The sequence below is a fragment of the Xiphophorus hellerii genome, chromosome 12 (assembly GCF_003331165.1).
Source record: "Xiphophorus hellerii strain 12219 chromosome 12, Xiphophorus_hellerii-4.1, whole genome shotgun sequence".
Classification (NCBI taxonomy): Eukaryota; Metazoa; Chordata; class Actinopteri; order Cyprinodontiformes; family Poeciliidae; genus Xiphophorus; species Xiphophorus hellerii.
The window spans coordinates 23915066-23940947 of record NC_045683.1 but is presented as its reverse complement, the minus strand read 5'-3'; the positions used below and the strand labels follow the sequence as shown (position 1 = coordinate 23940947).

Sequence of the window (25882 nt, the reverse complement as noted above, 5' to 3'; positions counted from 1 at the left end):
TGAATGGTCAAACGTCACCAAACCCTTATTCTGTCTGGTGTGTTCTTTGGTCTTTGCGGTGCTGTTTGTTAGCTATTTTCTTTATGTGTTAGCTTCACAGAACAGCTGGATTAATATATCAAACTACACACACAATTCCAACTACGAATTTGGTGACCTCTGAAAACAACTTTGTTGCAATGGATATCATTTAATGGTTTTAGGATAAAGAAAGCTGAACATATCCAAGTGCCACATTTTTTTTAAAGATGTTTACCACATACCCATTTCCTTCCTCTTCATGATCATGTGCTACCTTGTGTTGATGTCTCAAATAAACCCTCCAAAAAAATGTTGTAATGTTATAAATTATGCAAGGTTCAGAGGATGTGAATACACTTCAGCAAGTCATAATTAGAATAACCAGAGGAGGAGCAGATTTCCCTTATGTATCTGAAACTTCATGGTCTAAAAAATCGCACATGACGAGATTTTATGACAATATTTTGGACAGAAACGAGAAAAGTATTAGACTTAGTTTGCTTGTGCTTAATTAGAACATTGTGACTGCACACGGGGAGCGAGAGAGAGGGAGAACATTTCAGTCCACTCAGAGAAACATTTATAAACAAATTCATGTGCCAGCCAAACCGGTTGGGAGCGGTGTCCATGGCAACCCACACTGAGTAGGAGCAAAAGAGGCAGCGTTGATTTGAAAGGGAATAAAGTAAAGGACTGACGAGAGTTATCCGCACGCAGAGACCTTAAAATCTACGTCACATCGTGAGTGAGAGGCACCGAGGCGAAATGGCTCGGCAAGACGCAAAGAAAGTTCGGCGTCGTGTGGAACGTATACGGCGAGAGGAAACATTGCAGCGAGCATGTGCTCTACAGAGCAGATCGTCTCCAGCTGAGATTGACAGCTTGAAGTGCAAGAGTTGTGTGCATGGCAAATCAGATGAAAAAAAAAAAAACCCTGCAGCGATGCGGCCTTACTCTCGGATCCTCCTACTCTCTGTGCATTTGGGTCAAAGTGGGGAATGCTGTAGTGCAGATATTATTCATAGCTTGCCTGAGCTAAACACAAACTCCTCTGTCCGGGTCTCTGGAGTCCCAGCAAAAAAAAAAAAACATCCCATGGTGAGATTTAATTAAATCTTCATTGCACACACTCTCTCTCTCTCTCTCATCCTTCATCATCTGCCATTTTGGCCGAGGAATCACTCAGTCATGTGTGTGCAGGTTTATTAAAGGGGGAAACACTTTGGAGTGAGGAGATGGGGCCTCTCAGCGGGCGCCCGCTAATTTCTGAGAGAGCTCCCAGTGATGCGAGTTGTTCGCGCTGCTGCATTGTCACCGTGATATTGTTATGTAACAGAATAGAAATAGAGCGCGGTAATGGTCCGTTTAGAGCAGCCTCAGCGTGCAGTTTTATGTTTTTTGTTTTGTTTCTGTTCTTCTAACACAGATTAAGGTCCGGGGAAGGGGTTTTGTAAAGCAGGGCTGTCATTAAGGTCCCCACTATTCAAGACCGGACAGACAACAAATCTTTTGTGCCTCGTCGAGGGAGAATCAATGAGCGCCTTCTAAATATGGATATCATTCACCGACCACCCCGCAGCAGCACAATGCAAAAGCAGTACTGGCTTGCACTAACTGTGCCGAGCTGTAAGCCTCCTATGAAAGCTGTAACAGCCTCTTCGGGCTGCAGTTTTCAGAGTTGAATCGTGTACGTCTGCCTCTTTATCCCGTCCAAAAAAAGAACAGCTGAGACTGTTTGTTATCTTCTGTGCTTGAATGGAGACACGTGACGAGGAGCTGGAAACACTTCTCTCTGCCTGGACAGCTAGGAGGTCTGTGCAGTTTGCACCAGTCGCCCGTCAAAATTGCGTGTGCATATCGGTTTGGACACCCGCTTCTATTTTTGAATTAATGCAATCTTAATACTATGTAGCTGAGCATCCTGGTTGCAGCCGTGCACATGCACGATGCACCTGCACTTGCAGCTTCCCTGGCTGTCTAAATGGGTCAGTTCTACAAATATCCTGGATCTGAGAAGAAGTCGTGCCCCCCCCCCCCCCCCTCCCCCGTCTCCACCACCCACCCACCCACGCACACACACCCCCACACACACACACACACACCCCCCAACCCCTCCTCTGCTTTCTACTCTCTTGGCGGTAACAGAGCCAAACTACTGCCGGCAATATCTATGAATCCTTTGTTTGTTACCAGCAAAGTCATGAAATCTGTATCAGCAGGATTACACACAAAATGCCGCCTGTTGTTATTTTTCTCATGAATGAATCTTTTCTAAGCTATGAAAAGCAGCCTTTGGTGTTCTGACAAGATATAAAGTTATTATGTTGGTGCCGTCATTAGACAGCAGCAGAGAAAAATCACCCTCTCTCTCCCCGATCGGATGAGCATCCTTCCCACTTCCTGAACCTGGATTTTCCAGGAGGGAACAGTGCGGTCTCTCCGGGTGGAAAATGCAAGGCAGCAAAACGAAACACCAAAAAAAAAAAAAAAAAAAGCACTGACCTTTCATGAGTGAGCATATATATATTATTCTGTCTGCAAACTGAAATTTACACATTTCTTTTTGTCTGCAATGGAAGCTTGCAGTAGATGTAGAATCTGATCCATTTAGTGGTTAAAACTGCAGCTTTTGTAGCTGATAAGAATAAGTAAAACACTCCGCTTGGTTCTTCTGTAGATGGTGTCAGCTATGTATGCAGAACAGGGCCCTAGAGATGAGTGTGTGTCTGGAATGGTGGGTCACATAGTACAATGTATTAGCCTTTATCAGCTGCAGCTGCTGTATTTAGAATTAAACCCTTTAGGAAAGTCAGACTAAAATATACCATATGACATCATAAAGCAAGAAACAGGCCACGGTCCTACCAAAGACGACTTGATGATGGACAGTATTCAGTATGTTTGCGTTATTGCATACATCGACATATATAAATATATGTATATTTATATACATATATAAATATAAATTGTACAATTTAAGTGTTAAAAGTAAATGAAAATAAATTATTAAATTTCAGAAAAGATCTTTTTCTATTGAAACCTCTCAAGCGTCACAAATACAACAATTTGTTTGTTTGTTTGTTACACTGATAAACTGTTCATAAATGTGACCGGAGTGCACATGATGCTATTGTGAATTTTTTTTTAACTGAGAGTGAGAAAATCGACCTACTTTGACCAATTGTAATGTGTGAGTGGTTCTGTGCTGCCAGAGGCTGCAGGCGACAGACTGATGGTCTGCACCACCTTGTGGTCAGTGTGTAACTGTTACACTAACTAGACGGTGAAAATCTTTTCAGGTCTGTAGTTAGTTACAATTATTTCCAAAGATTTCAATTTAAGAAAAAAAAAAAACTTTACTGGACGTTATTTTTAACTAAATGCCTCAGAAAAGCATATTTGTAACATTTATAACAGTGCATTTCTCCTAAGCTAAAACTACAAATTTGTTCATGTGCAGAATCTGTTTAAAAAAAATAAATTGAAGTGAGATGCGTATCAAATTATAAACAGTTAATGCAAACAATTAAATAATGATTCCAACATATATCAATTCATCTTTAACTAAAACTGCATCCTTTTAAATTGTCTGCTGTTTCTCTTGTATGTTATACTTACACTTGTGTGATTCTCATTCACTGCTCTCATTTGGATCGTTGCTTGTCCGCAACCCATAATCTTCCTGCGGGAAACATGTACTAATAGAACATGTAGAATATTTCTGCTAAGTGGAACTGTCTGATATGACAACAAAGCAGCATAAAAATCAGAAATGTTATAGGAGGTTAGCCAAGCCGAAATAGCAGTGCCCACTCCAATTAATCTACAGGAGGCTTTTGAAAAGTGATATTATGGCACATATTGTTGTTAAAGACTTGACATATTTCTTGTTGTCACTCTACTAGAGCTTTCTTGGAAGCATTCTCTCCTATCCGTATTATGTTTGGGTCACCTGAGCAACCCGGCTTCATTAACAGTTTTCACTACAGTCCTTATAGAGAACAATAATGGTTTTTAAACTGTTTACTTTGAAGTCATAAAAGGAAGAAAAAAGTGATATCGCACCAGAATATCTTTCTTGTTCTTGAGAGATAAATTGTCCGCCGTAGGAAAACAGCAAATTTTTCCTCAACGTTTTTTTTTTTTGAAAATGTTTTTTTTCCTTTTATTTTACTTCTTCTGCTCATCCCCTCATTTTATTTATGTTCTCTGTATTTGGCGCCTCCTGTGACTGAAGTTATAATAGTCCTCTCTAACACTTAAAAGTCTAGTGGTCCCAAAAATCAGGGCTGCATACAAACACGTCTAGCCATAGCTAAAGGTGGAAAAAAAGAAATAAAAAAGTGCACAGTATAAAAGTTTTGCAGGCGAGCAGACTGTGAGGTGTGAATTAGGATTTCTTCCCTTCAGTGAGCCGTAGTTGGTCCCAGCAGCCTGTATCCCGTCCCAAAGCACTGATCCAAATAACTCTCAACTGTCTTGTTTAGCTCAGTGTTTGTGGATCTCAATAAGATGTGGACTTCTGACTTACGATAGCAGAAGAAATTAATTTTTTTCTCTCTGTTTTACAGAGGGATATCATTGGTGGTGCACCACTTCCTAATTCAGTCTCCTGCGTAAATACTGTCCGCTTCTGGCTAAAAGAAAATCCAGCTCCTATCTGTTATTCTAAGCGATCCCTTCCAGGTCTTCGTAGTTCCACAAGAAGAAGAAGCACAAATAAGGAGTTCGTATTTGGTCATAGACTTTATTGGACGTGTCCATGTTTCAATAACATATTCATTTTCACATGATATAGCTACATTGCATATAACATCTATTTTATTTTTACACTTAACTCAATAATCCACCATAAATTATATGACACATCGTCTTGTCTGCGACGATGAGGAACCTCGGGCGTTTGCACTTTTTCACATTTAGGGTGTAACGATTTGAACATGAGAGGCATCAACTGACTGCTTTAACCCATTCACAGGTTCATAATGATTTTATATTTTCACAATGATTATACAGTGCAATAGGTAAACAATAAAGTCATCTGTATGAAAACAAACAAAAATGTACATTCACAGTCAGATATAGCCACAGTAAAGGATCCAAATAGGTGAAAACCCAAAGAAAAGGAAAACTTCATTGCATTGCTGCCTCTGCTCATTCAGTGCGCCTTGCATGTTTTATGTCTCAGAGTGGCAAAGAGGCCTCTGAGGGTAATATATTTTTTAAAACAACCATCCATGGTAAATGCGATGGCTTGCTTTTACACATTGCTGATTTTGCTGATAGACTTGCGATAAATCAGACAATAATACGCGCCGACAGTGAGTTGCGAAATTCTCAAATGATACCCTGAATCAATTAATGCATAACATTACAAGCCCCATTCTGTGGAACCTCAGATTTCACAAAGGCAATGCCAAAATAAGTAAAAAGAGCCACTTGAATACCTTTAACGTAAAAACTGAACAATTCGCCAGCACACCTAACATCAATAAGCATGAACAGCAGCAAGGGGGAGAAGCTCAGAGCTCTTTACAGCACATCTATTCGGTCTGGACATTTGCACATTAATGCACTGTTGAGCACAAGGAGACACTGTGGCTACACGAACAGACCAATAAGCACAGGCAGCGTGAAGGAGACTCTGCAGAATCAATATTTTGTGATTACTGTCTACTTCTCTAAAAAAGAACAAAAAAAAAAACAGGTTATTGCAGCTCTACATGAATATTCAAATGGATTGCACTCTTTTTGGAAGACATGTTTAGCGTCTGGTAACAAGAGTTGATTTCCACTAGCAACTTGGATTTCTGCTGCGGTTAGAGAAGACTTCTGCAGAGATCTTTCATTACAATTGTTTTGCTGCTATCATTGTACACACAAATCTCACAATAACATTCCTTGGCTGAGTATAAGGGTGTGTCCCAGTGAAAAGAATAGGAAGCAGCGTTGGAAGTAGATGTTGAGATTCATAAAACAGACTCAGGCTTGGAGTGCAATGCAACCGCCCCTCCTAGAAAGTCAGGGCCATTGTAAAACCTGTTGACCGTTTTCTAACTCTCGGTGGGTGCTGCTCCCCTCTGCAGCTCAGCACCACCTCTGAGAGCGAGAATAAGTGAGCTGTTGCTCCATCAAGTGCCTCGTCAAATAAACCTGAAAATGCAAACTTCACACATTTGTGCATGACATTGTTTTCAAGTAAGATTTTTGCTGAATATCTGTGCAAAAGTATCTGAAACAACGTCACAGCAAAAAAAAAAAAAAGAAAGAAAAAAAAAGGCATGCATGTCCCTCATCATCTGTAAACAGCCACATTATGCCTGAAAATGGAAGACCCTCAGCCACGCACGAGTGTCACAATCAAGTGGACATCCCTGAGACAGCTCCATTTAATCTGATGTTCTTGTCTGTCTAAGGCGTGCTTTCTTATGTTCTTTTTTTTATTTTCCTTCTTAAGGTAAAGAGCGTTTCATTCGTGTGCAGCAAAAATTAATGGAAGGAAAGCGAGAGTGACGACATACCCACGACACCTACGAAGCTACTTTACTGACTAATCCACTACATGTGACGACACAGTTACAAGCGCCGGAGTGAGATGCTGGAAACCGCAACAGTTGCCTCCTATTGACATGCAGCTACGACATCACCGTGAGCAGTCGAAACGGCTCGAACACATCTAGAGTGTCTGCTAACACTGCGGAGAGCTGTGGAAGTGGACTGTACAAAAATTGTTGAGGCAGGTGGTGGTGGGATTTTGCACCTTTCGAGTCAAATTCCGACGATATTGAGATAACAAATCTATTTTCATTTCTGCCATAGCCCTCAAGAGATCAAACTTTTTTTTTTTTTATCAACAGCATTTTGCTACATGCTGATTATTGAGACTAAAATTCAGCTGCTGACATTAAAGCGGATAACAACTTTTGAGTGGGTTATAGGAATGTGTTTTGTCAGAGGCACAGGATCCCCAAGATGAGGGTCGGGACCCCACTGGAGTACACAAATCAGGATGTGTGAAATCTCAGTCTTCTTCCCAATCAAAGCAAATAGCAAAACGGATCATGTTTAGAGTGTACTCATGCTTTAAGAGTAGCATAACATAAAATAACATAACAGCAAGAGATAAAATAACACATTTGTTGCTGATGCTATTTGTATTGTCAATATATCACTCTTTAAATGACTTTTAATAATGCTTATCATTAACAATATGCCAGCTAAGCATGGGTTTCTTTAAGGTTTTCATGATATGATAACTTTGATGAAAATGCCATAGTTTCATATTAGCACCCTGTTAATGGAAAAAGTATACCAAGCTATGAAATGGTAATACCTATTATTTAAAGCAGGAAAAACAAAAATATATATTAAACTGCTAAAAAAAAAGAAGTAAAATATGGATTATTATAGTTGCAAAAATGTGAAAAATATGTAAGCAGGAAGCAGCAACAGATGTAAAATTGAGAGCTTGGAGTGTGGTGCTGCTTTATGCTTCAAATATCGGGAGAAAACTCAAGTCACTATCTGGCATTTCATCAAAAGTATTTTAGAGCACAGGAAGAGGAAGATGAAAAATGTTTGTAATCTAGTAGCCGTAATTTGATATCTACCTTCATATATGAAGAAACTATTTTATCCCATCTACATTTTCTTTCCTGAATGAGAGCTTGTTTAATTTCATTAGGATTCGGTTGTTATTTGTTGCGGTATTTTTATACATTTTACTATTAGCTATTTTGATTTAGTATTTAGCTGAGATGACATTTTATACATTTTATACTTTTAGTGCTATCTCGATCTTTACTGTCTTGCTTTGAGTTAGTGTGTTTATGAACCAATGAAGCAATGGTTCATGGGAGTTTTATATCGTAACTTCCTAATTACCTGCAGCTAGCTGAACTATTTAGCTAACTCTAGCTTGTACAAGAAAAGGAAGAAGTGGAGATTATAGCTTCTACTGTGCTATTTTTTTTATTTCCGTCTCCTCCTCTACTCTAATGCTACACCATTATAGTTAGCTTCTTATCTTAGGAATAAAATGCAACACTCTTTGCCTTTGCATCAGTGAATTTGTTCTTAGTTAAAGTTGCTACATCACTTAATCACCACAAGAAGATTTGCAACCCACTTCCTGTATTCAATTTTGTTGCCAAAGAAAATATTTTCTAACATCTCTTTTCAGGAAAATGGAGTGTATTTTTTTTTTCACTTTTATTTTAGAATAACTTGCAATAATTGTCACCGGAACAGGATTTTACAGAGGAATAGGAAACATCTTTTACTATTTTTCTCATCCCAATAACGATTGTACAGTCCTTCAGATTTTTGACCACAAATACCACAACGGATTTACAGCACCAACAAATAAGAGGAAGCAGTATCGTGTTGCTTTGTTTCTGATTTTAGTTAATGGTTGTCGCATGCACATATGTAGGCTTTTGTGAGGTTTGCTATGATGACCCGGTTAAGCTTTAAGCAAGGCGAGAAATGTCTGAAGCATCACATCATCTGACTCTATTCTACCTTTTTGTTCACTCTAATAGATATTAACTGTTTGGGCAGTGGGTGTCAAGTGTGTACACGTTCATATCACACTCATAAATTGGAGATTCTGTTGGTCCTTGCTCGTTTCCGGAGTGGGGTGGAGAAGAGAAGGGGTGTCTGTCCATCAGTTTGCCTGTCTGTTTTTCTCTCAGCTGGAGGAGAAGAAAGAGGGATGGGAGGATCTGATGCCAGCTCACTCTGAGAAGAGACTGGCAAAAGATTTGCGTAGATTGCGTATGGTTTCAGCCTTCACCTCGTCCTGGCTAAGGCTGGCTCGGGGCGCTGGGGTTTCTGGAATGTTGAAGGTATTGGTAAGAGACTGGGATTTGCTATAAAGAGAGGGAAATGGCAATAGAGGAGAAGGAAAGGCTATTAAAGTCATGCAGCAAACCAATGGAATGAAAAGACTGGAGCACAGCAAGGCAAAGACACAGAGATAAAGAGAGAGAGAGAGAGAGCGATACAGAGGAGGAAAGACTCAATAAAAGATGAAAAAGGGGTCATTCCTTCTCCGAGGTCATTCAGAATTACCTTATCATTTCAAGTCACCATTGACATGATATGAATAGTGAATGACGGTTTTTGGATGCACATTGTTGTGTGTTTTGTCTGGGATTGATCGTGAAAATATTTTGGCAAAATATAAATGAACAGAATCCAAATAAAAAAGGGGCATCAGAAAATTGTTGGCTAAAGAACGGAAAGAAACTCTTATGGTGTAGTTGTATCTGTCAGTAATGAATGTGTGTTAGCTTTTGCTTTTAGACCTTTTCGACAATCTGGTGTGGTTTCAGTGGTTATTTCGAAATGAGAAATATTCTGCATACATTTGTCATTAGCTATTTGTGACTTTTGCAATCTGGCTTTGTTGCAAAATCCACCTTTTTTATTCTGCATAAGATTCATTTCAGAAATTTTCAATAATTAAAACATCTTGTCCTGTGTCTGATAAAACACAGGAGGTCCAAACTATGATACAAGTACCATCATGTTTAGTAATGTGAATGTGGTTTCTATTCTACATATTGTGTTTTTCTTAATACAAAAGGCACTACCAGTGTAATTTGAAACATAAAACGTTATCCATTAACCTGCCAGCTTGTTGGTATCGTCTTAGCCAACTTCCAGATGAATACCTCTGTCCTAGCATTAGCACATTTGGCCTTTAAAAGTAGCAGTGGGAAAGGTTCTCACTTCAGAGTGAATTCTGTAGGTTGACCACTACTGCAGAAGTTAGAAACTGTTCTTAGCTTCATTCTTTTCGACATAGGGTTGACATTTTTTCTTTTTTTATGTCTATTTTCTCATGTGCTCAGATATGCAATTCAACAAATAAAGGATTAGACTTTTATAAGTACCCCCGTTGTGTAAACAGAAGTCTTTACCAACCGTTTATTAAGTTATTACCTGTAATTTGGTGTTTAAATGTGTCCCTGAGAAGCCTGCTTCAGAACAAGGATTTTAATACTTGTGTCACCTGAAGTCCCGTTTGTTAAAACCTGCTTGTCGCTTTAACGTTTCACAACCTCACCAGACAGTCTGACATGTTTCTGTTTTATAACACTAACTGCTGTAAGAATGACAAATGTAAGAATCGATACAGCATGCGCATTCAAGTGGATAGCCTCTGTATGAGCGGATTTTTTTTTTTTTTTTTTTTTACATGTGGCATGCATGCCTCAGTGCAGGCAAAAAAAGAGGTAAGAATAGACATTCTGTGGATGTCGGTTCTGAGGCTCGAAAAGTACAAATGAGATGGTACTGATCCAGTTCACTGTTCTGTTCTCGTGAACGGCTACTTACTTTAGTTGTGGAGAGCTGCCCATAGCCGGGCTGTCCTGACTGGGCTTCTGTGGGGGCTGGGGCTTTTGCTGCAGAGGGGGGCGTCCCCCGGGGCCACCCTGACCTTGGGCGGCGGGTCTCGGCTGCTGGGTGGTTGGAGGCCCGGGACGGGTTGGCTGGACCTTCTGTGATCCTCCCTGTGACTGTTGTCTAGGGAGTGGGGCCGGTTTCTGCTGCTGCTGCCCACCGGGAGGTTTCTGACCGGCAGAAGGTTTCTGCTGCTGGGAGACGGACTGCTGCCTCTGAGTTTGAGGGGAACCTCCCTGACTTCGCTGAGGAGCGCCCTGACCTGGGGGTCGGGTTTGGGCTGAGGGGCCCTGGCTAGGCTTAGCCTGAGAAGCGGGCTCAGCGGGACCCGGGCTGGCAGCAGACTGCTGAGCTGGTGCGGGAGGCTGGCCTTGAGGCTGGGGCCGCTGCTGGGTCGGAGGACTTTGTTGGGGACCACCTGCAGGAGGTAAAATAGGGCACCACTCATATTCGTACACCGTGATATTACTTTGGTTTTGACTTTTTCAATGAATACAAAAGATCAGGATAAATTACCCTGAGGGGAGGGGCGCTGTTGAGCCTGTGGCACTCTTGGCTGTGAGACAGGCTGAGGAGAAACTGCTTTCTGCAAAACAAACAGATGGCTCAGAAAATGTCGCATCTGTCACAATATGTACAAATTATGCAGGTGGAAGCGTCCTTATAAAAGATTAAAGTTAGAGATAATTAAAACAACACTAACTGCTGAACTGTTATTTATTAAGAATGAACAACATGTTCATATTACATGACCATTCTTATCGGTTTTCTACTTCAAATATAGATCGTCTTTATTTTCACATAAAGAGTAAAACACTGTAAGAGGATGAACTCTACTTTAGTCAAACACAGACCTTCACACCTTAGATGAATCCTCCATTTCAAGAAAAAGCAAAGAAGAAACATATTGTGACAGGAGTTGCAATTACAAAGAAAGGTGGAGAATAAAAGAGTGTTTTTTTTTTCTTTGCTACCGTAAGCATATTGTGCACTCAGTTTAAGCACCTGTGCTGGCTGTCCCGCTGCAGCGCGTACCGAGGAAGAACTGGGAGTGCGTGGAACAGTCTCTTGCATCTTAGAAACCACAAGTTCTGCAATCTGAACTCTATCCTCATCCTGCTGGTCCCCAATCAGTGGCATCGAACAGTCGTCAACCTAAAATGCAATATAATGTTTAAAATGTTAAGAAATGCTCTCGTAATAGTAGACAAACATCAACATGCTCACACTGCGATAAAATACCTCGATAATGTAGTCTTTGCCATCTTTACCGTGTAGAGCTTCCACAGCACAGATGTCTAACCCACCAAAGATGTCTGCGCATGAATCCACCCACAATTTGTACCTGCAACCATGTGTTCAATAGGAATTCTGTTATCCTGCGAGACATACTGTTTGGATTTTAGTACCATTCAATCACGTGTTCTTACTTGTCTGACATGGCCACCTGCTCCAACATAGAAGAGCCAGTGTTAGTTTTCCAGTTTCCAGAAATGGAGGTCCTCCTGGTAAAGAACGCAGTTTATGATGCACTTCCAGTGAGGTGAGTGAGAGTGAAATGTGACATTCGAAATCACAAACACAACGAACTAACTCACATGTAAGCCTTGTAGTTGTTACCAATCTTCTGGATGCGAACGTCGTACTTTGCGTCAATGAAAGGCTCGGAAGTGGCGTAGGTCTTGGTCAGCGCCACAACACTGGCGATATCTTGAAAGTCATACTGATTGTCCACTTTCACCTAGTTGGCAGGTGTGAAAACACACATTTGGTAGTACTCGTTAGTCCCATATGCGATGTGTTCTACATAATATAAAGGATTGATCATTCCATCCCTACCTTTCCCATTCCTGAGTGAGCATGGCCCATCTTTACGACAACAGGGTACTTTGGGGCGCTGATCTGTAAAAAAAAAACCAACAAAAAAAACATTATATTATGAATTACCACACCATTTGATCCTAAATCCAGAACTCTGATGGGATTTGAAGAGATTGGTTAAAAACAAAAAAGTATGATCCTGGTAATTGGGGCGGGGGTTATGTAAAATCAACTTTTTTGAGCTTTAGATCATGTTATGATGTTATTCCTTCATCAAACCCAGACTATTGTGTTGACTTATTCATGCACCTTTAAGAAATTTTAAATCTCCCTTGGCAGCCATTCGTAGGTATCTTATCTTAACACTCGCTCATATAAGCTCCGCCTATTTTCACAAAAAATCTTCCTTGGAGCTTCAGTCTCCAGTCGAGCTTCCACCCCACAAAAGCAACCCAATCCACACAGCTCCACCAGTTCTTTATTTACGCAAGTGATGCTCAATTTGTCCTAAAGACGCAAAAGAAAAACAATCCCGTTGCCATGACAGCACCACTATCAGCAGTTGATAGAAAGAAGGATTGATCCATGCTTTCACGTTGTTAGCCTCAAATTCCAACCCTACCATCTGAATATCACAGCTGAAATCAAGACTGGTTAGATCAGGCGACATTTTTACAATCTGGGATTGTCTAGCTTTCCTGAACCTTTTAGTTTCCTGTTCTTGGCTGCTGTTGTCTTCTGCTGCTGTAGTCCTTCTGTTTCAAGGTTCGTCAAGATATGTTGGTTTTCCACATATCTTGATTGTAATGAACTACTCTTGCCTTTGTGTCATCTCAACCATTCTCGTCATTCTCTCCTAACTTGGGCCATCAGCAAGACATTTTCATCCACTCGACTCCCGCTCGCCGGACGTCCTCACTTTTTCAGATTGTTTTCTGTGAACGTGAGAGATGCTTGTGCATAATAATCCCAGCAGAGTATACCTTCATCATGAAAATTGCTGAAGAAAACCCCTGTTTTTGTAACATATAATTTCTAATGATTAAAACATCAATCGTTTAATCCAACAGAGAGGACACACAGTCATTCTGATGACTTGAAAGCCAGCCCAGTTCTGTCAGCCTGAGACTGCAGGGGTGGAGATGATTGCTCTGCAGTGACATTCACTCAATGTTCCTGACACTGACTCGGCAACCCAAAAATCGGAAAACTCTGCCGCCGCAAGCAAGAACCCAAAGAGATATAAGCTCACAAAGAAAGTCAGACTGGCTTTAGCTGCTATGTGACATAAATCATGAATTACAGCTGGACATCGGACGCCTCAGGAAGTGGCGAAGAGGAGATTTCAAAGAACTCACCATTTCCTTGTGATTTGGATAGTAAACCTGCTCAATCAGTGGGAACTCCTCCGGTCCCAGCTGCTTGTGGAGTCTTGACATCTGAGCAAACTGAGGGAGAATTTAACCCTAAGAGGCCACTCTCATTGTCTATAAATCTGGAAGCTGCTCGCCGTGGGCTGAACAGAGTTTTTAAAGACTACTTACCACCCACGGTTTGTCACAGAAGTTATAGACAGAGTGCAGGGTGTTAACACTTGGCAGGCCAGCATACTGCAGTCCGATCACCATGTTGCGATGGTCTCCGTTCCTGTCCATACTGAACGCATGCTGCCTGATCAGCACAAAGTCTGGCCTGAAGGATCTGGCACAGAGGACATGAGGGAAATATTGAACGGAATTTCAGAAGCTAAACTTTGCAGCAGAGTGATAACTCCAAACTAAAAGCAGGACTTACTTAGTAACCTTATGCCCATTCCTGATGGCGTCAATGTTGACGTTATAGGTGCCGCTGGCATTGGCCACTAGGTTGATCTCTGAGAACTCTGCCTGGGAAGAACAACATCAAATTCAAACCCTTTCCAACCATATAAAAATTGCACTAACTGTGAGGGTGCGTGAGCAAAAATAATAGTTAAACCATCAGCCAGGTAGACTGATTACAAACTATTAGTTACTGAAGAGATTGATTTACCCATCTGATATGCTGTGAGATTATTACTGAGTTCATTTTGTCACATTACGCCCACAAATCTCTGTGATAGAACAACACAAAATAACATGTAATTTATATGTTTTCCTCTAGACTTAAAAGTCATTATTATTATTGATCTATCAGATCCAGTCCAAGTGAAATAAAACAAAGTTTGCAGCATAACGAAACGTCAAAAGTTCAGGGGTATAAATACTTTTGCAAGGCACTTTAAGTCAGAGCCGAGAGTTAAAGGGACCAAAATACACACGGATAAAAGTGCCTGAGGCGGAGAAGATGATTTTTGAAACATTTGGGCGCATTCCTGCTCCTTGCATGCTATAAATAACCACCGGTTTAACACCGCAACCACAAACACCATTGGGCAACACGTCTCGGCTAAAACTATTAGCTAAATTACTCCTGGTCAGTCATCAGGTCACATTAACAGGTGTGGTACTTGCGTAATGTTTTGGACCATTCATAATGACTTCGTAGTATATTAATAAGTAAGAAAGCATTTCACTGAAAATTTATGCAGCTGTGAGTATCGGCTCTTACTCGATAGTGAAACGGACCCTGAGACATTTATTGTTCTGAGCTCTCTGTGAACATGGCAGCTCATTAATAATGCCACGGCTTGTTTTTTTCCGCCAAGAAAAATAAACTGTACGCTAGGAGGCCTATTTCTGTTTTGACATAAGAAGATCGGAGGCAGTGTTGTCCATCAGCAAGTAAAACACGCTACAATCTCTTTAAAACAAAGCATGCAACATCGCTCTCACTGCAGACTCCATCAGGTAAACTGCTTGGACAATTTCTTTACCCTTGATCAAACTATTGTTTCGTTTTGTACATTCACTCTCCTGCTGAAATAAAACTTAACAGTTGGGTTTAAGACCTACCTGTTCTACTTTGATGTCAAATTCGCCGTGAATCTTTCTTCCTCTGAAAACCTTCACCCTGAATGTGACACAAGGAGGTGAATCAATTTGTTTGGTATGTTTGGGAACAAAATGAGAAACAGTTCAAGCTTGTTTTTTGTTTTTTCTCTCCAGCCCAAGCAGGACATTTTGAAACTGGGAACAGTCTCGTCTTTGACACATTCAGGCTGCTGACACTTCAAATTAAATCTGAAAGTGCAACTTAATTTTGTGCAACGCTGAGATTTGCATGTGATAGTGAGTCATTTTGTCTGCGTAGTTCTTGCTTTTTGAAAACTTTCAGTTCACGTGGCCAAACTTTTGCACATTTCGTCGCAAACTTAATTGCATATTATTGGGATTTTATTTAAATAGTGCATACTTGTGACATGGAAGGAAAACAATACATGGTTTTTAGAAACTAGAAATGTAAAAAATATTGGCTAATTTTTTATTTTGTAACACAACGTTTCACTTTAATTGCAGCTACATGATATTTGCGCTATGTCGCTACCAGGCTTTGCGCATCTGGAGGCTGATGTTTTTAACTCAATGTTCTTTGTAAAATAAATCAAACTGAGTAAGATTGGAGTGTTTATGAAAATCTATTTTGAGGTCTTGTCATGTCCAATCTAACATTTTCATATACTTTGATCTGAGCAACTGCATTACTCATCTGCCTGTATGTTTAGCAGTTGTTGCCCTGCTGGAAAAGGAGCAGCATTAAGCAGGTTTTCTTCCAGGACTGCCCTGTATAGCTTCAAGAAGCTTGATTTCTTCTAACCTGAGCACATTCTTCTGCAATGCTTCCTGTGTTCTTTCATGCTTTGTGTCAAACTCTATAAGTTGAACTTGTTCAGGCTTTACTTTGTTCTTGCCGCTCATCCGTAAAGGTCACGTTTGGGGAGTTCATGAGCTACAGTTGTCCAATCAAAAGATTCTTCCATCTGAACTGTGGATCTCTGCAGCTCCTCCAGAGTTAACATGAGCCTTTTGGCAAAGCTTCTGATTAATGTTAGGTTGCATTTATAAATGCAACCTAACCTAACCTAAATGCAACCCACCTATAGGTGGATGCTCATGTTTTTGCATTTTTGTCCTTTTTTTCCAAACGACAATTGGAAAAACGGATATTGTTTTATAAAACGTCCTTACAACTAAATCAGGCATGAAGTGGATTTTGTTTTTGTCTATGTGGTCTAAATAGCAAACCTCTGAGAACAAAAGATTAAAAACAATGTATTGGTTTCATTCCATTTAATTTCACAATTATGCATAAACTGAATGCACTGAAGATTGTGGTTGTGATTTGACAAGAAACCTACAGGTTCAACGGTTGGGGTGTCAGTGCTTTTTCAGTGTAGTGTAACTTTCACACCAATCAACGACCGACTGTAACCTGGCTATGTTACATGATGCAGATGCAGGGTTTTCTTTCTCTCTTTTTTTGCATGCAAGGTTCATCTTTGCCATGTCACAAGCGCAGGAGCACCCTCCTTATCTAAGCATGAAGCCGTTTGGCAGCTTCACGGAGCGCCTCTCGGCATCACCTGAATCATATGACCTTCCAGAGTTTGTGCCACTGCAGCCCACAGTGGACCTGGCACACATTCTGTGTCTAGACGGGCCCCTGATGCGCGCCGCTCTCTTACCAGTCGGTCTGCTGGTCGTCGATCACCAGGAGGATCTTGCCGTGGCTGGAGACGCCAGCCCGATCCGCCGCCTCGGATAGGGTTGCTGCCGCAGCGGCGGTGGTCTGCTTGACGGCATTGGATATGGAGGAGAAGAAACCGGAGCCTCCGCCTGCAGGCTGCGGCTGAGCGGCGGGCTGGCGCCTCTCCGGCGGCCCGGGCGACACTGCGGGGCTTTGCTGCGGCGGGTCGGTGCGTTGGAGGTCGCCCATGTAGCCATTGGGCAGATTGGACATGAAATTACTATCCGAGAGACGTCGACGCAAGTAATTCATGGTGGAGGTTTGTTGAAATGACGTAGAGAGAAGTAGGTCCAAAAAAAAAAAAAAAAAAAAATCCCACCTACTGACACAGAACTTGGTGTTCGGCAAGAAAAATATATGATTGGACTAGTTTCCCATGTGCATAAACGGGAATCACCGCCACCTAAAAGAGAATAAAGTCGGGTTTTATTAATTTGATGGTGATGATTAATGATTTCAGGTTTTTTTTTTAAATGAACATAGTAAGAAATCGTGACTGCAAAGAAAATCAGCCTGCAACTAGATTACAGCTGAAATATGCACAGGTTAAATCACTCGTTTGAATCAAATTAATTCCGTTTTAACGAGGCTCACCCGCAATAAAATAAGCATCAAGGTATTTCTGAAGCCTACTTGGGAATGTATCCAAAGTGATCCGCCCCAAGGATGGATGAGGCGATGGTTTCCTACTGGTCAGTCACAGGAAAAGCCTGCACGCAGGTAACCGTCATGTCCTCTGGGCGCAGAGCCAGGCCGTACATCCGACTTGAAAGCGGAGAAATAAATACAAGCTAAAGTCTTCCCAGCATCCCCACCGCCCTGCTTCCCTTCAAGACCCAGTGTTTTCCGTCTGCCCTGCGTCACTCCCAGTCATCCTGAGGGAGAGGAGGCTGCGAGGCTGGACAGTTGTCAAGGTAACGCGAGGATGCAGGAGCTGATTTCCGGTGCTGTTCAGAAGGTAAAGCCATGCTATTAAGATGACATTCTCTTTGTCGAATTTCCTGCAATAGATAGCATTAAAAAATGACAAGAATTTAATTCACTCGTGTCTACTTATTTACAGCAGTATGCTGATAGTTAAAATAAATACATTTCTCATCAGACTAGATCTTCCTGCTGATTTGTCCAGCATTAATTGTGAGGGAGAATATCGGACTTCCTGTGTTACGGCTGTGTTTAGGTGCATTTGACGCAGCAGTGTGATGGGTAATGAGGGTGGTGCTGATGAGAGCAGTGACAGGATCGTGTGCCTCTGACACACATGAACCAGTTGCTGACTCCACGGGACAATCAGGTCGGTAGGTTATATGGGATCCCGCTGGTGGCCAATAGAAACACATCTATTTATTGCCGAGATGCTCATTTGAATTTCAATACGGTCGGTTTTTAGTGATGCGCCATCTGTTGGTGATCAACAGACTACCTCCCCCCCCCCTCTACATACCCCCTCCCGTGGGAGCCCTTTATCCTCTACTGTACTATGGAAACTACACTGTGGTTGGAACTTGACGATGATCACAAGGGAAACAGGCACTCCTGCTATTCTCTCTTGAATCATTAATACAGTGGAGGGTCAATGTATAGCTCACCCTCTGCTCAAAAAATAAACAACAAAAAATGTGTTAATCTCTGTATTTTTGCGTGTTTCTTGACTTACGCTATCCTGTTAACAAGTCATCCGCAAAGGGCGTCTCCAGAATGTTTTTGTAACGGGTGACCAGACACACCAAACTAAAAGCCATGAAAGAATGGCATGAGTTTTATTTTAATGTCAGAAAAATAGCTCTTAAAAAAGAACTAAAGATTCTTGATTTGCTTAAGCAACCAATGTGTCTTTAAATTCGTAAATTCATTGTGCAGGAACCGCTTGCACAATGGAGCGTCAATAGTTTTAGGGAAACACCAGCAAGTACCTTGTTTAAAGTTTAACCACTAGTTTATTATTCTTTACACAGAAGTTTATGGTAACAATAAAACCATTTTGGAACAATATCGTCCTCAAGTGAAAGCAGAACTTAAGCATATCAAACAAAAGTTACAGTGATATGAACAGTGATATGAACATATATATATATATATATATATATATATATATATATATATATATTTGTTTGTTTGTTTGTTTCGGGGTTTCTTGTGCCACCCTTTGACTTTAAGATGTCGTGATTCTATGACTGTTCATTCAGCTCTGTAGATAAACACAAACCTTTTGTAAATTGCCTTAATTTTTCCTCAGAGTGGTAACAGCGAGAGCTTTATTTATGTCATTTGAGAAATCCTGCCTTGTCATTCCAGTTGTCATGTCACCCAAAGGTTTTGGTGTGGTTTATGTGTTTTCTCTTTCATGACAAGCTAAGCTTAACCCAACTGCTTTTACATCCCGAGATTAGAGTCTTGACACCTTGTTGCACAATTGTTGCTATATAATGATCATTTTAAATTGAGTTAGAACAGTCTTAAAACATTAGCGGTCTCTCGCGTCATGTGTCTGATTTCTATTTGCATTATGGAAATACTTTGAAACGGTGAGATCACTGAGTAATGCAGTTTTGTTGGAGCATAATGCTGTCATGACACACAGGTTTAGATAATGTCATGAACTGCATTCATTAAAGAGGTTTGCTCTCAGACTTGCTTGTCCACTCACAGATTCCTTGCATTTTAAGACTAAATTCCTCATGTGGTGAAATGTTAACTCTGCAAAGAATTTGTCACTGTGTAAACACGTCTTTAAACGTGTACCTTAAAACAGGAATGTTTCACCCCTTATTATTGAAACAAGCTGTAGAAAGTCTTGTTTCTCCAGTGCATATCGACGTAAGGGGGCACTGTTGTGCTGAAATTAGACCAGGTTTTGTTTATGAATACTATTCAGGCAAGACCTTTGCAGCAGGAGTGCTTTGAATTTTTTTTGTTTGTTTGTTTAAGGCCAATATTCCTCGTGCATGATTAGACGGTTGCTATCTCGCAGTAGCACACACAGTGCGGGTTGTTTGTTTCTCATACCGCCAATGTCGTAGTGTCTGCAGATAAGATTGTTCTCATGGCTGCAGTATTTTCAGAACTTAGGAGTCTTTGTCCAGCCGTTAACAAAAGCCTTTGGATTATATGTGAGGCGGGCTCAGAGTACAGCTGCAAGCGTGTATGGGCAGGTCAGTGGAATGACTGAAGCCACGGTGGGCTAAGTAGTCAGAAAAATGCAGTTTGGTGAGATTTCAGATCTGGGGGCGGGGTGGGGAAGGACAGACAAGGGTGGGCAAGGTGTTGATTCCACGGAGGGGAAACAAAAGGCATTCTTCACCTTTGGGAGTCATTGAAACCCCTCTTGGAAAGGAAATGTACATGCCTAAAAACTGGTTCGCTTTTTAATTATTCTAGACTTGGGAGCATATTTAAAGGATTTGTGAATGCTCTTCTGGTAGGAGGGAGCAGTGTAGCCCCGTGACATTTCAACAACTCAACTTTCCACTTTGGAAACAAGTTTACCTGTGAGAACCTTTCGCCTAAAAAACACCGCAACAATGGAGTGAATGAACGAGGCCGTCTGATTGGCCCGGAGAGCAGCCAATCTGAGTGCAGGCATGAGTCACAGGTCGAGGCGGTCCGCGCTCACCTGACACTTTACCTACCTGAGCGCAGAGCCAGAATCTCATTACCCTTCTAATACAAGCCATACCTGAGCTTCAGATTGCTCCACCGAGTGTTTTTCTCCACTCAGACAAAGTCCAGCAGCCATGGCTGTGGCTAACTTCCAGTACATTACCCGGATGAGCAGTGGCTTCAAGGTCTACATATTAGAAGGTGAGTTTGGGGAACACTTTCTCTTTGTTTCTTTGTGATATAAAAATACATGTACTTTTATGACCAGTAAAAGTAACACGAACCGCTTTACGTTTCCGTGATCTCTGTCAGCATGTATTTGTCTCATTAATGGACAAAGTCGTTACCTGTTTTTGTTCCACCGCTGTGTGCCTTTGTTCTGTCATTGATGTTTATGTAAATAAAGTGATTGATAAGAAGACGCTGTTCTTATCAATCTGATCAATTTGATCAGATATCAAGTTGATATCTGATCAAATTGAAGCTAAAATCCAAAAAGTACCTCATACAATGCACGTTTCAGATGAATATTGTTGGACTGGAACCTTTTTTTTTTTAATACAGGAAGTCTTGTCAAAATTAAAATAACGAGGGACTCCACTTTAAACCTCCTTTCTAAAATGTCAACAAAGGAATTGCAAAGTGTGTGTCGCTTTCGGATTTCAGCAAAAGTCTGATTAAATTTAGCCAAACAGAAGGTCACGCGGCGCACGCTCACAGCTAATAAGAAAAAAAATATCCATGCCCGAGGCATTAGAAAATCAGCATAGGTGTGGTTATACCTGCTCCCCCTCCATAATGGCACACTGTGTGAAGGAGTAGCACGCAGGTGATGGAATGTTTATGCAATAGGTAACGCAAGCTGACGAGTCCAAGCAATGACGCTGAACTCCCCCCTTTTTTGTCCTGCACTGCGAAAACAGATAATCGCCTATTGTTTCAGTCCAGCCAGACTGCAGTGGTTATTGTTGTCTTGCAAACGGAGGAATCCTCCAGTCATTTAGTGAATGTGGACTTGCGAGTGTCGAGAGAGCGTACAGTTTAACAACGAAGCATGGGGGTGATCGCAATTTCAAGGAGTGTTGGTGTTTTGACTACAAGCATGTCATCCCATCGCAAACTCTGATGGCGCATTGATTTGGTTTAGTGTGTGCTCCATTTGGACTCAAATGCAACCACGTAAGACCTGTGAAAATCACACCCATTTTTTTTTTTAACTGATGGACTGAATCTCACGATTGTGAATCTCCTCAACTCTTCAGCTTATCAGAGCCAACCTCAGCTCATGTGTTTTGACTTGAGTAGACTCAAAATAAAATTTAAAAAATAGGCGCATCTACATCCACAAAGGGGTTCGCCTATATAAATAGCTGGAGATGTTTAAATGTTTGCCTTTCTACCCCACAAAATTACATTAAAATCTGTGTTGATCGTCTTCTTGGAGGCGTGTGAACGGGCTGTATGCCAACATTGAAGAAAAACAACATTTACCGTTAGTATTGAATCAGCTGTGAAGTGTTGAAACCCTCACTGATCAGGTAGATCGAGTTTAGCTACTTAACGGAGCTTACAATTAACGGTGAAAAAAATAAAAATTTTCCCACGACTAGCTGTCATGCAGGTTGATGTCATGGGATGAAAACAACTGTTAGTCACCCATAAGTGTTAAGTACTTTCTAACAGGTAAAAACATTATGACAGGTCACTTCAGATGAAAGATGGTATCCATCCAATAGTATATCAGGATGTTGTCATCATGTTGCGTAAACCTTTCTGATCGTCTAACTCTAGCCCCTGTTTTATAGGCCAGCCTCATCTCAGAGGTGAAGACCGGTACAGGCATATGGGGAACGAGCGACCTCGAGCTCCGGCTGTGTTTCCGGTCAAACGCAAGCGCAACTACGAGAGAGGCCTCACGTTGGAGGAGAGGTTAGCAGAACTTTTTATTTTTGCCCACATAAATGCACCTTTTCTTGAAGAAACGAAGCCATTTCTGATGACTATATCTGTTTTAGGCGAGAGCGGGCAATAAACAGGAACAAGATGGTCCAGAGGGCTGGTCCAGTGCCTGCACCCTTCAGTACCCAGCAGAGTCCATCATCCCCACAGAGCCCAACGCCTAGTCCTACCAGCCCTTTCCCCCCCTACGTCTACTACACACCAGTCAGCGATGAACCCCTGGCACTCATCAAAAAACCAAGGAAAGACCCTGAAAACGCAAGAGAAAAGACTACGGCCTCTGCTGCCACTCAGATCCAGGTATTTCAGCTGTTCTGAACAAGGGCCGCTTGTTTCTTCAACAGGCCAGATTTTGACTGAGATAAAGGAAGTTCAGGCGGTCATTACTTTGGAAACGTGGCAGCTCTGTCTGATGTTCCTTTTAACTTCAGCATAGCTTGAGGGTAACCCACAGCAGGGGTACATCTCTACTCTTTAGTCAGTGAAGTCTATTGAGTGCACACAGGCCTAAGCTTGCCTGAGCAATGCAATCCAGCCGGATTCAAGTAGAAAATGTAAGCAATGGAAAGAGGAATGCCCTCAACAAGACCAAACAGACTGCTTTCCTTCTGAACTGTTTATGGCATCACAGTAGAAGTGAGTTGACTTTCAGGAGCAAACCCAACCAGTTTAATCACTTCTGCGTTAAACTGTGCACATTGCTGTGGTTGTAATCTTAACAGAGTGCATTCTCAGGTTTAGGCAGCAACACTGAAGGTTAAAGATTCAAAGGAAAACAAAACATAGGATCACTGTTGAAATTCTAATAGTGATTGACCCACTTTTGTCTTTTTTCCTTTTCCACAGATGCGCCCATCAGTGATCACCTGTGTGTCATCAGTACAAAGCCCTTCTTCTAGACCCGAGGTCCGCAAAAGCCACTCCTCAGGTCAGTCTCTCACTCTCTCCAGACTTTCACACTCAACTCATAGACTAAATAACCACTCAGTCTTGAACAGACTCTCTCTGACTCACAGAGGTGTGTATTTGACTTGTGTCATACATCCTTCCTTTTTCCAGGAGACTCCAAATGCAATTATGATCACGTCCTCGAGGAGCATTTCCAGAGGAGTCTAGGGGTGAATTACCAACAAGCGCCCACCAAGGAACTTTCCATCAGTGTGTCCGTGGACGACCACTTTGCCAAGGCACTGGGAGAGGACAAGTGGCTGCAGATCAAATCCAAGTCGTCCTCCTGCTCCTCCACGCCGCCCAGTAGCCCCAGCGTCACCCACTCGCCCACCTACAGCCACAGTCCCAACCATTCCCACAAACAGTCACCGCTGACATCCAGCCACTGGACCCTTAACTAAGCAGAAATGGCACCACTACTGAACTTTTTTATTTTTTTATTTTTTTATTTTTTTTACATTTCAGCACCTACAGCTTTGCCTGTCCACGTAAAACAGACGAGCCAGCGCAAGTGTTCAGAGATGGTCAACGGATCACAACAAAGTGCACTCACCGTGGACGTGTGCACGTCCAAACCCGATGCACTAAACTCTGATAAATGTAGCATTGAGCCGAAGAACGTTGTTTTGTTACATTTCTACCCTGTGCGTGCTTAGCATCTGACACTTGAAATACTATAGATGGTGTTTGGGCCAAGTAATCCTCTACATTTCTTTAAATTTGTGCCATTAGCAGATTGCATGTTTGCCACAAATTGACTGTATTGTATTTATGTTCTGATACACTGTTTGTTTGTTTTTTCCCAGTCTGAATGACTGGTCTGTCTGCTGTGTAAAATTTTGCTTGTAAGCTTTATACAAATCTAAGTTTTGACAAATGTTTTTCTAAAAAAAAAGAATAAAATGAACAAAAATATATATTTTTTTATGTTTCTTTCTTTTGCATGGATGACAAGTCTGAGAGGAAATGGAAGATTATGGGTATCTTTTAAGTGAAGATCAGAGTGATCCGGACAATCTAATTTAATCAGTGAGTCAGTGAACACACCTGGCCAGAAGACGGTATCCAACAATAAGCATTGTTGCCCAACTCTAAAATTAAATGGCTGCATGAGCAACTCATCCCAGACCCCTTTTCCAGTAAATCTGAGAGAATGTAGGGAGCATGTCCCAGCAGGCGCGCTGACATTCCTGTGTCCTGAGAAAATGACTCTCTCAGATCTCACAGATCCTGTTTGGCAAGGGATATGAGGTAGGGCTGGAGGGGAATAAAGGGTTGGGCTGATCGGCCTGAGCATGAGAACTAGTCATGCTCTGCTGTTCCCTTTTTGCATGTCCTAGCTTGTCAAATTTGGAAAACGATTGGAGACTTTGACTGAAAAATACCAAAGAGGCTGTGTCTGAAATTCAAATTCTAAAAGATTACTTTGAACGTTTGGATAATTTGTTCTTGGGCGAGAAAACTACAGCTGTGTAAAGCTGAGCTATGGGTATTGTTTCTGTCTTCATCTTTATACAAATGAAATAAACTTTTGTATTTGTTAGAGTAAACCTCTTTACGACGAAACGCCATCAAACGTTTACACTCAACAGGGTCTTGGGTGAGTTCGCAAGTATGGGAGCAAAATATTGATCAATCTTGGAAGATTACTTTCCCCCAGTGAGTCACAAACTAGTATTTCAACAAATTCATCCAGTGTAACCTGAATAGGGGCTTTGATGCCACCTAGAGGCTCCCAAGAAGTGCTTAAACAGCCAATATTTCCAGTGACTCATGTCGTGCGATAAACAACTTCACCAGTAACTATCAGTTCTTTAGAAAACGGCTGTTTGGACGCAGGTGTTTTCACGCTGAAGCGAAAGAGGAAATCATTTTCTCTCATAGAATCACAATAAAATGCATGAAGTCTCACTACATTTAAGGTTTTCCTTCCAAAATCTGGAAGGTAATGCTAAAAAATAAAAATCTATCAGTGTAGCAAGGAGGTCAGGACAAGCACAGCATGTCCTGAGTGCCATCACCTTGATAGATAGTTTTTGAACTGTACAGAGCAATTTGCTATGAGAATGTGACGAGAAATGCTTCTCATGCAGCTGCATAACAAATGCACATTGTTGAGTGAGGGAGCAGTCACTGCTCACTGCCATCCCTAATCCTTCATAAACGACAGAAAACAGCATTTAACTCATGCAAACAGTTATTAAAAATCTCTTACCATAAGAAAAATTGCCCACACCATTCTGGGAAAATTCTTGAATTTTTGTTGGATAAATCACTGTCAACAAATCCGTAATCCTTTCTGTAAACACGAAACAGTAGTGCACTAATCTCATGAGAACATAAATGTGCTGTGATGTTGGTAAATAGATCTTGTGAAGCGTTGTGTTTAATCAGAGAAAGTTGTCTGGGATATACACTTTTATAATTCCGAGCTTTTAACCAGCCGGTTATT

The 25882-nt window shown here is 41.4% G+C and overlaps 2 protein-coding genes across 4 annotated transcripts; one reads left to right on the top strand and one right to left on the bottom strand.

Annotated features, from left to right (window-relative positions):
- Positions 1–4748: 4748 nt before the first annotated feature.
- Positions 4749–18111, bottom strand: syn1 (synapsin I). Of its 3 annotated transcripts, none has more exons than XM_032578650.1 (14): positions 17515–18111; positions 16859–17323; positions 15189–15246; positions 14050–14141; positions 13800–13956; positions 13614–13703; positions 12274–12336; positions 12033–12175; positions 11865–11939; positions 11677–11779; positions 11440–11589; positions 10951–11020; positions 10369–10852; positions 4749–8894 (listed from the first exon to the last, which is right to left on the bottom strand). In XM_032578650.1, the coding sequence occupies exons 2-14, from the start codon at positions 17170–17172 to the stop codon at positions 8759–8761; spliced, it is 1935 nt and encodes a 644-aa protein (XP_032434541.1). In that variant the 5' UTR covers positions 17173–17323; positions 17515–18111; the 3' UTR covers positions 4749–8758. The 3 variants fall into 3 exon arrangements, with proteins under 3 accessions (XP_032434541.1, XP_032434542.1, XP_032434543.1); XM_032578651.1 differs by having other exon boundaries at positions 17554–18111; XM_032578652.1 differs by having other exon boundaries at positions 4749–8856; positions 17515–18104.
- Positions 18112–20541: 2430 nt separating this feature from the next.
- Positions 20542–24347, top strand: vgll4l (vestigial like 4 like). Its single transcript, XM_032579361.1, has 5 exons — positions 20542–20721; positions 22326–22449; positions 22536–22779; positions 23326–23407; positions 23539–24347. The coding sequence occupies exons 1-5, from the start codon at positions 20655–20657 to the stop codon at positions 23829–23831; spliced, it is 810 nt and encodes a 269-aa protein (XP_032435252.1). The 5' UTR covers positions 20542–20654; the 3' UTR covers positions 23832–24347.
- The last annotated feature ends 1535 nt before the right edge of the window (positions 24348–25882 follow it).